This window comes from Heliangelus exortis, chromosome 5 (assembly GCF_036169615.1).
Source record: "Heliangelus exortis chromosome 5, bHelExo1.hap1, whole genome shotgun sequence".
NCBI lineage: Eukaryota > Metazoa > Chordata > Aves > Apodiformes > Trochilidae > Heliangelus > Heliangelus exortis.
Genome location: NC_092426.1, coordinates 36,271,932 through 36,288,171, shown reverse-complemented (window position 1 = coordinate 36,288,171; position 16,240 = coordinate 36,271,932). Strand labels below are relative to the sequence as shown.

The window sequence follows — 16,240 nt, the reverse complement described above, 5'->3', positions numbered from 1 at the left end:
TTTCATTTAACTATTGCAAGAATATTCCATAGAGATGTCACACACATATATATTCATATATCCATTCCACTTGTGTCACCTTTTAGGTCAATTCATAATGCTCTTTTTTCACCTTTTACATGAACTCATTTGCTGTTTTCTTCACCTTGTACTATCACACACCAGACACCAGCTGTCTGTCTCCATAACACTGATTTCCTTCCTTTGTTCTATGCCAATAATAGAACCAAACTTGCAAGGATCATGTTTAGTGGATGCTGAAAATGCTACATAAATACATTATAAAACTGTGCCTTAAATCATCTTCCTCTGGGTCCTTGAAGGAGGTTATGGCAGACAAATGTACTGTTCCACTGGGGAGTTTATCACAGCTAAACATCACTTGAAAAACCTCTAAAACCTAGCAATTTAATAATTATTTTACTACTTTTTTTACAAATAATGTCTGCACAAACTTCTCCAAACTAACACCCTTGACTTCCCTATAAAGCTATCACAGCTTCAGAAATGAAGCCTCAAATAACTAATGCCATAATTCTTCCAACTCAGATTCCTGCTTATATAACCAATAAAACAGAGGGTTTTAGTCTCTCCAGCAAATAACCATTTCCAAGTAGGATATTTTGATATAAAAATCTAAATAGTCTTCAATTTCCCCTAGGATTTAAGAAAAGAAAGCAAAAAAATTTGGGAAAAAAGTAATAAGTATGTATGTTAAGAATGAGGCTTTATGTTTATGTCTTGCATTAAATGACTCTGATATTATATAAGAATTCCTTTGCTAAAGAACTGAAAGTTATGAAGAAAATTTAAAACTGTAATAATTAATCTTAGACTTTTCAACAGAACTCCATTCACAGAAAAAAAAGGGTTTTTTCTATAAAGTAATTAATTTTTTTAAAAAAAGCTATCAACTATCAAATGGCTAGCTCAGAATTTAGAAAGAAATCTTGCAAACTACATCTGTTTCCAAAAATATGTTATGTAGCCTGATTGATGCAGATTTACTGGAAAAAAAAGTTGAACACAGTTTTAAAATTTGTTGTTTAGACATTTTCTTTGTTTTACAGTAGCAAATGCACAAAATTTAATTTTATTGACATGGCAAGGCTGAAGTGGTCTATGACAGAAAGTGATGGCTAAGTTTGCAAAAAATTACCCTGGTCCTCTCAACACTATTTTTGAATCATTATTTATTAATAAAAATATTTCTTTTAGAAATAAAGAACATACTGTAAATAGTTTCCAACTCCATTTTCAGGAGCTTACTGCATTCTATTTGGCAGCTGAATTATATCATTTACATTTCTATTGCTCCTTCTTTCCTTTTTTTGTGCCATAATAGCTGAACTGATTTTGTTAATTGCTATAAAAACACACAATCACTGTGACATTATTGAAATAAATTAAAGACTTACACATTAAAGTTTTTTAATATTTGTGTTTGCTGAGTATTTTCTACTTCATTTCATGCCTTTCTGCTGATTTATACAGAGTGAAGTAATAAAAAATATTACTTATTTTTAATGTTTTACAGTCTCAGCTCTTGAATTTTCCCAAGAAGTGCTGAAGGGAAGCAGAGAGGTGGCAGTGAGGATGCTGATATCAAAATACCTGATTAAGAGACCTGTCCCATGGTTGAAGCTAACACTGCAACTTGCCAACTTATTCCACCATTTCAAACTTCTCGGTGAGCTGCTAACAGTGAAAAACTCAACATAATTCAGCTTTGTGGCACCACACTCCACTTCCCCACCCTGTCTTTTTCCTCCCTTCATATAGATTAGAACAAATATTTCTAGAACCAATTTCAGGAAGCAGCTGAGCCAGTGCAATTCTCTAGACACTACTGGCAGAGCATCTTCATCTCCCCAACCTGGACAGCCCCACACAAAGCTTCACACTGATACATCTGAACAACTTCCAGATTTAAAGTTCATTGGGACATTTCATAGAATCATAGAATCATAGAATCCTAGGGGTTGGAAGGGACCTCGAAAGATCATCTAGTCCAACCCCCCCTGCCAGAGCAGGGCCCCCTAGAGTACATCGCCTAGGAACGTGTCCAGGGGGGTTTTGAATGTCTCCAGTGAAGGAGACTCCACAACCCCCCTGGGCAGCCTGTTCCAGGGCTCTGTCACCCTTACAGTAAAAAAATTTTTTCTGATATTCAACTTGAACCTCCTGTGCTCCAATTTACACCCATTACCCCTTGTCCTATCACTGGTCACCACTGAGAAAAGCCTAACTCCATCTCCCTGACACTCACCCCTTACATATTTGAAAACATTGATGAGGTCACCCCTCAGTCTCCTTTTCTCCAAACTAAAGAGACCCAGCTCCCTCAGCCTTTCCTCATAAGGGAGATGTTCCACTCCCTTAATCATCTCAGTAGCTCTGCGCTGGACTCTTTCAAGCACTTCCCTGTCCTTCTTGAACTGAGGGTGATGTCTTTCAGGTTATTATCAAAAGTTCCTTGGTCTTTGTTTCAGCACCTTCCATCTTTACTTCTGCATTAGAGAGGGCAGGTACCTAATATTAATTCTCAGCCACCAGTTCCCTTTCCTCCTCCTGTTTTTCCCTGGCACTCTGATAGCTCACGTGCTCCATACCTCTCCATTATTTCATGAAATGTCATCACAGACCTGGGAAGGAATAAGGGAAAATCTGAAGAGTTAAGTGGAACTCAAAGTGATTTGGTAAAGATAAAATGAAAGAATTTGAGAGGAAGGAGACACTGCAAGTTACACAGCCATTTAATGTTAGTGCTTTCCCATTCATTTCTGTCTTTGTTAGACAAATGATGAAGAAATTAATAAAAATAATTCCAATCATAGGACTGACGTTTCATCCTGGAAACTTGTCATGCCAAATTTCACCATCTCAGCACTAAGGTGTCCAGCTCATCATGCATAGATTTCATGCATATGTTGAGGAAGAAAAATAATTTTTGTCTCTTCCTTGCTCCCAAAAAATTATGTTACAAGAAAATTGTGTGTTCACTTAGACAGTCAACTTACAAAAGTCTGCTCTACAGTACATCTGTGTAAAAGCCCCAGAGGACTATTATACAGATAGGAACCTCTTAACACACATTTAGCTTCCTCTGTCATCCCTCCCATAATTTCAATCTTTCTCTGATAGTAAAGAGGAGGATGGGAAGGGTCTTGAGTGCTTCTTGTGCCCTGCTTGAACAGCTACGTAGCTCTTTGCTCCATGTCACAGAGTGCCTCAATGCTAAGCTTGGGAATGCATCCTGAACTATTAAAGGTCTTGGGTTTTTCAGCAACAGGTTGAAAAAGGATGAAAGGATAAAATATGATTATCTTAGGGTTCAGATTTCTTCTTGCAATGTATTATGTATAGTACCATAGCACTTACAACTGCAGAAACACTTCCTTGACACATTCATCACAACACAGCAGTGCAATTATTAGGGAGAGGTGATGCCAGTAAAATCTACTCACAAGAGGAGTTCCTGATAAGGAATAATCAAAGGAATGATGAAAATGTAGTCAGAAGAGAGAAGGCATGCAGATAAATCTTGGAGAAGTTTTCTAAGTTTCAGTGAGAAAATAATGTGATTTAGTGACAACCTGAAGGCAAAAATGAAACGAAGAAGAAGAGCTCAAAAATTATATTGCAAGTTTAAGTGGCAATATATGTTAAATGCAAGACAGGAAATGTTGCTGAGGAAGGTGAGAAGCTTTCAAGAAGAAAAATAAATACAGTTTTACTTGTTTAGGCACAAACATGGAATCCTCCATTTATCACATCCCTCTAATGTCCTGTTAGGAATTGAGAGAGAACATTGCTGAGAAATGATACTAGAAGGTAAATCCCAACCAAAAAATACTTCTCAACAGAATGAAACAACCACTGAACAGAACACTTAACAGAATTACATGGAATATTACCCTGCAGCACCTGGCTTACAGAGGTCTTTTTAGAACAGGTACATATTTTAGCCAATTATTTATTATATGCTTAATAATTAAGCATATTATATGCTTAATATGCTTAATGCTTAATTTATTATATACTTCAGTTCAGCACGATGAACTGAAACAGCTCCCTGGAACTTTTTTCATATAATCCACTGCCATTTAATACTGTGCTCATAAAACAGGTCCTAGTTGTCCTTGGATTTTTTTTTAATCCCTGTCACCCAAAGCAAAGAATGTATCAAGGAACTGCTGAAGATACACTGTTTCTTCCTGCTCGGCAAATAAACCCAAAACCTGATAAATTCCATAATTTTCTGGAGTGGGTCAAAGTGCTGGCAATCATTTAAATTTAACAGGTGATCTCAATTTAATCCAAATTTTAATCCAAATGCAATATTCAGTAACTATCCTTGATCAACTTCCAGTATGTATCCACTTATTTATAATAAATCCATGCAGTCAAGGTATTATTCAGGAGGAGTTACTGACTCAAGATCTAAATCAGAGGCACAGAGGCAAATGAAGAAAACTGCACCAGTTTTAGTACTATCTGTGGAACACTTCTGAGACTTTACTCCTGTAGTAATAGCAGTGTTTGCAGATAAGGCTGTAACATCATTTACTTGAAAAGGAGCTTGAGAAGCATGTTTTGCAACTCATCTTGAAGCAGTCTGTGGAGCCAAATTGCATTCAGAGTCAACAAAACATTTGCCCTGATTTTTCTTTTTACAACTGTTTAGCTTCAGCAATACTCCTTTTTTGCTCAAAGTTCTCTCTCTTTTTTTTTTTTTCCTCTTCTCATCATAAAAAGCATTTACTGCATATAGCTTCCACTCTTTCAACAGCATAAAGCTATTTTCTCTTTTAAACACAGAAATTCATCTGCCAATCTGCAATTCATCTGCCAAGATGACAGGAGGGAAAGTAGAATAAAATGGAAGTATTCTCTAATCCTCCTCAGCAAGACACCCAGATTATTAAAATATGGAAACACAAATGCATAACGATTCCCAAATTTTCAGTAAGTGAAAAACAAACAAAAAAAAGAGAATTTATAAGAAATTTATATCTTCTATCCTTGTAATTAATTGAAGAACAGTAGACTTCCTGAGCTTTCAAAAAGTATTTAATACTCTGCTTTGATATTTACCAAAACACTTCTGTGCAGCACTCCCTGCAGGGGTTTGTTCTGTTGGGTTTTGAGGGTTTGTTAGGTTTTGTTTTTTAAAGAATTCAGCTTCTTAAAATATATTTCCAGGACACTACCCATCATCCTGAAGTGAAACCTGAAGATAAATTTATATATGTATATATAATTGCTGGAAAATCCTCAGAACATAAGAAAACTGAAGAAAGGTGAGCAGTACTAAGCTGATTTTTCACACAAGCACCTGAACAGAGTAACATGTCCATTGTTTGATGTGAACACATTTGCAACTGCTTCCCTAGGCAATAAAAAGAACTAAACCCACGTGCATTCACAGCTGCTTTCACTGCATTTTTTTAGGGGTCAGACTGCAGAGCAGTTGCTGTGCCTTCTGCTCCTTCTAGCAGGAGTCAGAGACAATTTTGTTACTGCCAGGTCACCAGTAACCAGTGTGAGAGTAACCCCCAGAAAATTTTGGTAGACCCCCTCTCTCCTTTGGATTTGAACACTTTTGTTATTGTTTAAAGCAAGAATTTTTTTACTCCTTTAGCAGAGCAGTGTGACATTTCTTAGTTGTTCTAAAATCAGGACTTCCCAGCTTGATAAGGTTTAAAATTTTGCATTTCCAGGTGGAAAAAAAAAAAATCTAGAAAGTTTGATCTAAAATATTGTAAACCTTCTCAACGTATGCTATATTAATGGATTTTTTTTTTTTTTCTTCTTAGTTCAAATAAATTCAGGAAAGTTTAGCCACGTGAAATTAAGGTCATGCTAAACAAAGCTATGAGGGTGAGGACTTTGCTGAAGCTCTTTAATTTTTTTTAAATAAGAACTGAAGCATGACCTAAAATCTAGTCACTGGGAAACGTAGCAGAAAGAGAAGGAAGGAGGAAGCAATCATAGGGTAACTCTCTCTTTGACATAAAAAACCTTATTTGTCAAAAATACAACAGTTCTACAGGCATAACAGAGTTGCCTCATCCACTAGTTAGGAGACTAACTAGTACCTAACTAGTTAGGTAACTCCTAACACTAGCAAGGAAGATGAAGCCCACATTCCAAAGTAAGCACCAAATTGGAGAATTAGCAATTTTCTCTTTCATTCAGCTCTGCTGAGTCCAAATCATCAAACTCAGGGAACTGGCTGTTAATTTGAATAACTCCTTAGGTTGCCATTCAGAAACACCTGCAAACTGAGTAGAAAAACATAGATGCTTCTGACAAAAAGGTTTTATCTAAACACTACCCTCTGGTAGATAATTTTTCAATAGTGTTTTTCCTTAGCTTTGTCAACTCAGCTTGCATACATATTATATTATCTTCTTTGTAAACAAATACAAATCAGCTTTTGTAACTTGAATTCCACCTACATAAAAGATCTTGATAAAACTCAGGCCTGTGTTAATACATGATGGTTGAATTTATGGATTTAAAAAAAAAAAAATCTCAATTTTTAGAGGTTAAAGAGCAAAGATTAGTAGCTTCTTTTTTCTTTTGTTTTGCTTTCTTTATATTAAAATTAATAGTGCCTCAAAGAACAGTTGTGTTTAACATTTGCTTTAAAACAGGATTGATGACAACTGCCCAAGAGCTAGCTGAAGTACTGCTGATGTTGAGAATGTAAATGTCTTTTGGATCTTGTCCCTCAAGGTTTTCTATTTCTGTACCACAGCTCACCCCTTGACTTTCCATTATCACTATATAAATAGAGACATGTAAACTGAAGGCTGAATAAAGTTAGGTTTACATTCAAAAAGAATCATGTATTCTTTGTCTCAAGAAAAAAACATGCTAGTATCACTTCAGCTATCACTAAAATAATGGGAAACAAAATGGAAGGCAAAATAACCCTTTCACCACACTCTCAAAAAGCAATAAGCAGCAGATGAATAGATATATAAAGTCCCATCCTGCTAAATGTCTATGTTTGATTATTAGTGAGAGTCTCCCTACAATTAAATTCTAAATACCCTACTTTGCAGTAATCAATTCTTAACTACACCATTAATTGAATTATTGGCTTTCTCTCTCCAACAATTTATTCCCCTTCTCCTTTTTCCTCCTATCCTTCTTTCAACAGCCTACACTGTCCCTGGTGGTTTTTCTTCTCCTTCCCCTAAGCATTTTTCTCTCTTCCATTCTTTCCTGTCACCAGACAAGGCTCCTCTCACCAATGAGTGTTTCCTTATGAACTTCCAACTAGAATTTAATTCAACATCTACTCCAAATACCTGCATCCTACTACTGTCCCCAACATGTAACATTTGCTTTTGGAAGTCTATACACACATACTACTGCCCAACATCCTATCCCTAGCTACACACAAACTGTTTTTCAAGGCTTCCCAGAAGTATATCTGGTCAAAATATGTTCCAAGCAAACAGAAATAAAATGAGGAAAGAGCCAAGGTCCAAACCACAGAGAACAGCACAGGTGCAGAAAACTTACTGTGCCCTTTGCTTATACATCTTTTCACAGTTTAGAAGAGACTATACTAGAGACTGGTATCTTTCATTTTAGATACTGCATACAAGTGTTCAGAACAATTTCATTCAAATAATACTACATCTTCAATAAACATGTACTCATGTACAGAAAAAAACCCTACACAAGAAAACTGCCCACTGTAAATAGTGAACCATATGTTAACAGAGCAAATACATTTCAAAAGTCCTTATCTACAAGACTTCTCCCTTTCTCTATTGCTCCTAAAGTGAATATACAATATACAGAATAGGTACATTTCACCTGCACTTTAATGCACATAACATTAGTACTACATCTACAATATGACATTTGCCTGTGCATTTGAGGTTTCATCTGAAAAGTTTGAACTTTTTCATTATATATTTAAGTCAGACTTCAATCTCTTTAGCTAATAAAATGAGGTTAAGTAAATTGATCAGAACATATAAAATAACACTATGTAATTTCTCATTTTTAAACAAATGTGAATTATTCTCCACCCTTTCAAGCAACACTATGATACACATTTGTCCTTTCTTATATCCTTCCCAATCCTACAAACTGCTAAAAATGTTTGTTTCTGACTTTCAAGTTCCAACCAGGTAATACTGTCAGATAATACAATGTCATGAACTGCTGCCCTTCACTACTCTCTGCAGCACATTTTACAATTATTTTATTCCTGAGATACAAAGGATGTATCCTTCCCTTTGCAGTTAGCTCCTTACAAACACAGTCATTGACACAACTGCAAGACACAACTATTTGTAGCATGAAAAAGTTTGCAAAGCATGTTTTTTGCTTTACATTTTCATGCTAGTCTATTTTTCTTTCAGATTCTTAGATTTACCAACTGAAGCAGACCACTGCTGTAAAATGATACTATAAGAAAACTACAACTGTTGCATTTTAAGACTAATATCTGGAGTAAGTGGGAAACTCTGTCTGCTGACTGAATAATCCAATAGCATCTAAAACCCCTGGGACTTTAAGATGAACAACAAAGCAATTTCCTTTTGCCTGTATGTTCAGAGACTGGGGAAGACTAATAAAACTTGAACACAAACATTTTTATTACATAAAATCATCTCTCTAAACATTTCTTCCCATAATTGCCTGAAATGAACTCTTACTCCTCTTTATAAAGAGGGGTGATATTTTCCTTTAAAGAAAATGATGAATTTAAAGTTACAGTCCAGGTAATCATTATGGAATACCAGGAAGCTTTATTTCTTCTTCTACAGTTGCTGTATTACATTTTAACTAAATTCTATCACTTTTGACCAACTTTACAACTGATTACAACCTCCACAGTCATTGTGTAAAGTAAGATTTAGAAACTGCATACACTTTGTAGGGAAGGGAATAGACATCTATAACTAAAATATTTGGGAAACGAACAGGAGATGTATTATTTCATTGCTTTTTGAAAAAGAGCTCTCATTTTTTGGAGGTAGAAATGATACATTTCTGCAGCAAGAATTAGAAGAAATTTTGGTTATTTCAGCTGCAACTTGGGAAAAGAAGCTTATGTAAAAGGCAAGAAAGATGATGACAGACAGAAACCAGGAAGAATAAGGAAGGAATTGGATACCATTTTTTTCAAACAAAAAGCATATACATCTGTGTTTTTACCAATTTATTCCCCATTTTTAAAAACAGAGACACCCCTCTGCTCTTTAACTCCATACCATCCTTTGTATTGGAAAGCTTAGGTCAGATAGAATGGATGACCCAAAGAACACATCACTGGTTGGTTCCCAATACATGAGGAAAACCTAACTGATAATTAATAAGAGAAATCATTTATATCCTTCAGATAGGTAAAAATCAGTGCATCCTGTAGCCCTGCTTAACTGCTGCTTACTGACTTTAAAAGCTTAAGCTTTGTGATTGTTTGGCACTTTCCTTGAAAAAGGGGATTTGATAGATACAAAAAGGTGGGAAAAGATGATATTAATACCTGCAGAAGCAATTTCTGAGATTCCATTATCTTCCTATAGAAGAGAATACAATGCCTCTCCTTCAAGTCTTACTTTTTTACTTTCATAAGCAGCCACATTGTCATCTGGCTGCTGCAAACCAAATGAAGGTCATTTTAGATAACCTGATCCAAGGGTGAGAAATCACACAACTGCAAATCCCACTGGGGGAAAAACAGCAATGGGCTGAAAACTGCTTGTTCCTCAATTCTGTAAACAGTCCACATGTGACACTCCAAAATGCAATGAGAAATACAGCAAGCACTACAAGTGTTGAACAACCAAACTGCTCACTTGGGACTCTTATTCCTGTCTTTTAAATGTTACTTTCTGAGGAGATCTTTATATCAAACCTGCATTTTTTTCCTGTTTAGATGGGAGCAGCTACAGCTGAATGGACTCCCTGGTAGTGTGGTTTTAATGGTGCTAAATCACCATGGAGTCTGACATTAAGATGAGTAGTACAAAGATGAATGACATCCATGAAAATGACACTGAGATGTCTTAGGATCTGACAAGCATGGCAACAAAATTCTGGGGTGTCCTTTAATACAGAAGCAAGGCTTGAATCCACTGAGCTACTTGGATGACCTTCAAGAAGGGCTTTCCCCTTCTAAGCTCTCTTCCTTGACCATTCTTTCAGGTAAGAAGTCTAAGGAAACACCATAACTTTTCAGAAAGAAAATAACAAAGGGACCAGAAAAAAAACTAAAAAAAAAACCACCTCCAAACCTGTGTATAAGAAGCAACTAGTAACAGCCAAAGTGAAAATGCAATGTTTAAACAACTTTTTCAGTAATTCAAAAGAAGAAGCCAGCAAGATGTACACAATGCCTGCATAAATAAGACTTCCTATCATTCTCTTGTTAGAAATATTTTCCATATGTAGTATTCTCTCCATCATTTTGTAGTTCTACAGACACTAAATTTCACTTTTTGCTGTTAAACATCCTTTCCATTAAAACCTTAAATAATTACACTCATAACAGACTGTATCTTAAAGCTTAAGGGACAAAGATTATTTTCAACTCCTACAGAAAATAATGATACTTTTCCAGTTTTGCCTCCAGAGATTTAAATGAAAATATTGAGGTTCTGGGTGGTTACAGAACTCTCTCTTTCAATATAAGGAACAGTCTGAAGCAAAGAATGAAGTTTCTTTCATTAAAACTCCAGATGAAGACAATGGACACAGGTCACCATCTTTACTATGAATAAAAGATAATATGCAGTGCAGGCCAAGAACCTTAAAAATAAAAATAAGTAGCTTCTTTGATGCACTTTGGAAGGGTAACATTATCAAAACAATGTAAAACAAAAAAGGAATTACTATAGCTACGACCAAAAATATTTAAGTTCTCTAACCTGAATAAACCTTTATGCTATTATGAAGTGTAAACATTTTCTATTGGAATATTACTGGAACTTCATAAAAAATTCTCCAGACTCATTAGCACTGCTGCTTGTTTGTGAACTTCACCACCAATTTATTATTTATGGCACCTGTAGTAAAATCTGTACTTAAATATCAGCCACTACTTTCCATATTAGATCTTACATTCAGCCACTTGGAACTTTCTGCATATTACCAATTTAAGCTGAAATTCTTAGAATCATAGAATGGTTTGGGTTGGAAAGAACCTTATAGATCATCCAGTTCCAAACCCCTTGGCATGGTCTGGGACACCTCAAACTAGACCAGGTTGCTCAAGGCCCCATCCAACCTGGCCTTGAACGCATCCAGGGAGAGGGCAGCCACAGTTTCCCTGGGCCGCCTGTTCCAGCATCTCACCACTCTCACAGGAAACAATTTTTCCCTCATGTATAGCCTAAATCTCCCCTCCTTAAGTCTGAAACCATTTCCTCTTGTCCTCTCACTACATAGCTGTGCAAAGAGTCCCTCCCCAGCTTCCTTGTAGGCCCACTTCAAGTACTGGAAAGCTGCTGCCAGGTGACCTCAGAGCCTCCTCTTCTCCTGTGTGAACAACCCCAACTTCTTCAGCCTGTGTACACAGGGGAAGTGCTTCAGCCCTCTGATCATTTTTATATCTCTCCTCTAGAGGTTCAAAGAGCTCCACATCCTTCTTATGTTGGGGACTCCAGAACTGGACATGGTACTTCAGGTGGGGTCTCACAAGAGCAGAGCAGAGGGGCAGAATCACCTCCCCTGATGGGCTGGCTGTGCTGCTTTTGATGCAGCCCAGGACAGCATTGGCTTTCTCAGCTTCAAGCACGCATTGATGGCTGATGTTAAGTTCCTGTTCCACCACCACCCCCAAGTCTTTCTCCTCAGGGAATGCCCTAAATCAATTCTTTCTCCTCCCAAGCTGTATTCATGCATGGGATTGCCTCAGCCCAGGTGCAGGACCTTGCACTCGGCCTTGTTGAACTTCATGCAGTTTGCACAAGGCCGCTTCTCAAGCCTGTCAAGGTCCCTCTGGATGCCATCCCATTCTTCATGTTAGATGACTGGTTTTCTAGCTGCTTGTTTTTAATTCAGCAACTAATTTCAAGCTGTTCTTGAATGCAGCTGAAACAAATCTGGTTTTTTAAGCCCACAAGAATTTGTAGGAAGCCTGTATCTCCAATATGATTTGGAATGAAGACAGACAAGGAAGGATTTGAGAGTGTACCATGATGATTTCAAGGAATATTCTACTAGCCACCCAAAACTGAGTATGCTTGAGCTTTTGAAAAAGCAATTTCACACAAACTCAATATAGCCTTGTTTGTTGAAGCAGGCATCTAAATTCTTCTCTGCTAGCCTTGAAGCTGACTAATAACATGTATATGCAAGCCAGTGGTGCTGGCCATAGTCTTCCAGAGGGAAATACAGCCCTGTCATGAACTTTTTTTCTTTCAACAGTTCTCATATAAGCCTATTCTGTATTTTTTCAGTTGAGCAAACAGATTTATGGCCACCAGTAATTCCCTAATGTTGGGGGAAATACAAAGCTGCCAAAGAACTAAAGCCCGATATTGTAATTTCCAGAACTTCTCTTCTGATTCTTTTAGAATAAATCATGGAATTTCAAGAACTGAGGGGTGATATAGAAAATCTCAATGGGACTGGCTGCTTTCTGTAGAACTCAGGTATGTAGCAAAGAATTTTTTTATCATAAAAATCCAATTATCAGCCCCAAGTAAGGAACAAACTCTAGTCAACAGAGTACTATGTTTATGGAGTACATGCATTTGCAGGTTATTTGCAGTATCTGCTGAAGAAATTTAATGAAGTTTAGAAAGATATCCTTAAGGAGAAGCACATTTAGTGAAAATGTTAACAAACTGTATTAGTAAGCAAGCTCAAAAGTATGGTTGTTATCTATACAAGAGCCATTTCTAACTATTAAAGAAAAATAAAACCAGGTTTTTTTTCTCCCCTCACTGCTATTCTACTAATTTGTATTACACTGTCAGAAAATTCTGAACAGATTACATTGAAGAATTATTTCAGTTACACTGTAGGGCACTGCAATGAAAAACAAAAGGCAAGAGCTGAGTTGGTGCAAAAGAATACCAAAACTCTTAAACTTTCATTGTTATCACTTATTTTTTTCAGAAAACCCTACCATTGGTGTGTCTATATATGAAAATCTTGGGAACTGCTTTCTCTGTGAAATTACAGGTCACTTAGAAAAACACTATAAGTGGCCAAACATACACAACACAACATGGACACTGAGAAATCTAAAAAAAAATTTAAAAACTACTTAAAATACTTAGCACACCTTTCCAACAGCAGCAGCCACTCTGTTGGTCTCCCCTGCTCTTTACTTTCATTGCAGTGTCCAGCATTATGGCTGAAGAAATAGAGTACAGCACAACCCCACTGATTTACCTTGCTAATTCACGTGCCTTATCATTTGCACACAAGAATTTGCCACTTTCCCAGCTTTTTAGGTAAAATGAAATTGAAAATCCTGTAGAGATGGCTTCTACCACTCAAATCACATGACAATAATAAATGACCAGTATGTTATTCAGTTCCACCATCAACATGAAAACTAAACTAGTTTAATTCAGAAAATATATTTCTTTAAAACATCACCATGTACTGTGTCCCTGCCTTGTTCATTTTCAGGTTTTGAAATTAACAAAAGGACTATCAGTGAATTAGGGAGCCTCTACTGTACTTAAATTTGTGATTTCCTCATTGATATACTTTTATGGATGATTTTCTTAAGACTGCATCACATGGGAATGCAGCAACTACACTTAATTATATCCTCTTATGTATTCTAATTAGTGTCCAAAAAATGTTTTAATTATTCAGACTTTCTTTTTCAGAAAATAATATATTCAGTTTAGTAGTATTTGACTTTTTTCTTCTACATAGTTTTTTTTATTGTTGGCAATGCAGTATATAGCATCAAGTGAAATTCATCTCCAGTCTATTACTCTGATACTTAATGACAACCTATTTGTTGCTTGATTTTCCAAATCAAAAAATATATAATCCACAAAAATCACAGACTACAGCTGTCTCAAGCCAAAAAATCAGAAACACAGTTAATTCCCAACAGGCAATCTTTTAATATAATCAATAAAACACATGGCATTCCTGACCTGGGATGATGTTTGTCAAGTTAGATCTGTTACCACTTCAATGCAACTTCCATATTTCTCCAGATAAAAAGTCAGTACAATTACACATTGTATCAACACAACTGATAATAGTGAAAGTATCTTACTGGTCTGACATCCCCACATGAGTTGGTAAATTGCCTTGCCAAGCCAAAATCCAGCATGTAACACTTCCTACAGGTGCTTGGAAAGCGTCCCATTGCGAAGTTAGACTAGGAAGAAAAACAAATATAGATGGATATACAGATGCACTCACATACTACAACACAGGCATGTATTAATGCAGTAACTCAACCACAGAAAATCCATCTTCTACTCTAGCCTTCCTTTGATATTTTCAGTTCTATCAAACTCCCATTAAATTTGAAGAAAACATTGTTAAAAATTCACACATCCAACCCAGTGTATCTCAGCAGGAGCCTACAGGGTTCAAAGAGATCATCTTGCTTCTTCAATTAGAATATATTCATATTTAGCAAGATTTTTCCAATCATGTCACCCACTCATGTATTTTGATTTGAATATTTCTAAAAGCTACTAACCTGGAGGCTAACAACTGCATCTAAAAACCCCACACTGATACCCTATATGCAGGATACAGAACAGGGTACAAAATGTCTTCTTTTCATGGGAGGGGGAAGAACCAAGCTTAAAAAAAAAAAACAAACAAAAAAACAGAAAACAAACAAACAAAACAAAAACAAAACACAAACAAACAAAAAAAACACAAACCACACAAAAAAAGCCAAAAAAGTAAGATCTGGGAATTCATTGAGTAGTTACGGAGGTCATGAATTCTGAAAAATTTCAATAAATTGTCTTAGTTGCCTGTATGGATTAAAATTCCATGTTAGCCCTTTAAAAAAGAAAAAAAGATCATCTTCAACACTGCTAGTTCATGAAATCTAAATATGCTGCCTGAGCATTTCCAGTCTCTCTCACAAAATCCCCTTCAAATGATGTGGTATTTTAAATATATATATATATAAATAAATAAATAAAATTATACAAAAACAAGTTCTTGCCCATTTGAGCAAGCTGAGAGCTTAATGCAATTAACTTTAGAAAGACTGGTTTTGTTAACAGTTTTGTACTGTTCTAAATAAATCTGCAATGTCAAAGGTTGAGGGTAAAAAACAAATCAAAACCATGAATTGATTGTGATCACCATTATTGTTAAATGGAACAGATTTCAGCACAGGCTTGTTCATCACACAGGGCAAATAACCAAGCAAGAATTTCAACTGCTCAGCTTGGCATCAACTTGCTTTTACTGTAATCTATTGAGAAGATATTTAATAAGAGAAAAAATGGACTTGTAATTTTAAGGCTGGGAAACTGTATGCTAGAAAGCAACCATGTCTTCTTTTCTGTGCTTAAATCACAACATACCAGGAAAAATTCTTTTAAAATGAATCTAATATACTGTCTCAAATTGCTGATTCTCCTGACTCAATGTTTAATTTTATGGTTTTTTTTCACCATTATCTAACAGCATTCTCAATTTCTATTCTGTTTGAGCCCACAGACTCCAAGATACAGCTAGATAACAAAGATGTCCTCAAGCCATCCTGCCAGATGGATTCATCCTTTCCATTCAAAGCCTGAATATTGCTTCCACCATTAAAATCCTGCCCACCTAAAAACTCCATCCCACCTATTTCACTTGACATTCACTGTCCCTGTGTCCTCTACCTATTAAATGAAATCTTGGGGATGGCTCAGGGAGAACACAAGTTTTACAAAAGCTGCACAGAAGAAATGATGAAAATTAAACTTCCCTACTTAGAGAAACTTGAGAGGTTTTTATGCAAACATCATGCCATTGACAGGAAATTCACATATTTATGTAAAAATATGTAAGATACACAAGATCTTATTTAAAAGATAAATACAAGATCTTATCTTTAATAAGATCTTTAATAAGAACTTTAATAAGATCTTTAATAAGATCTTATTTTTAAATCATACAAGATTTAAAACACAAGATCTTATTTTTTCTCAAATTATTAAATTTTTTTAAAGCTTCTAACTGTATTTTTAATGTTGCAAATATGAAACATGAAAAACAGCTGATGCAATTTCAGGAATAAAGATCAACTGAAAAAATA

The 16,240-nt window shown here is 35.8% G+C and overlaps 1 protein-coding gene across 7 annotated transcripts in view; it reads right to left on the bottom strand.

The window, feature by feature from the left end:
* TTBK2 (tau tubulin kinase 2) overlaps positions 1–16,240 on the bottom strand; it is a 107,663-nt gene that overhangs the window by 47,313 nt on the left and 44,110 nt on the right. For all 7 annotated transcript variants that reach the window (XM_071744628.1, XM_071744630.1, XM_071744634.1 and 4 more), the window contains one exon: positions 14,237–14,341. In XM_071744628.1, the coding sequence (XP_071600729.1) occupies positions 14,237–14,341 (105 nt within the window). The remainder of the gene's footprint in view (positions 1–14,236; positions 14,342–16,240) is intronic.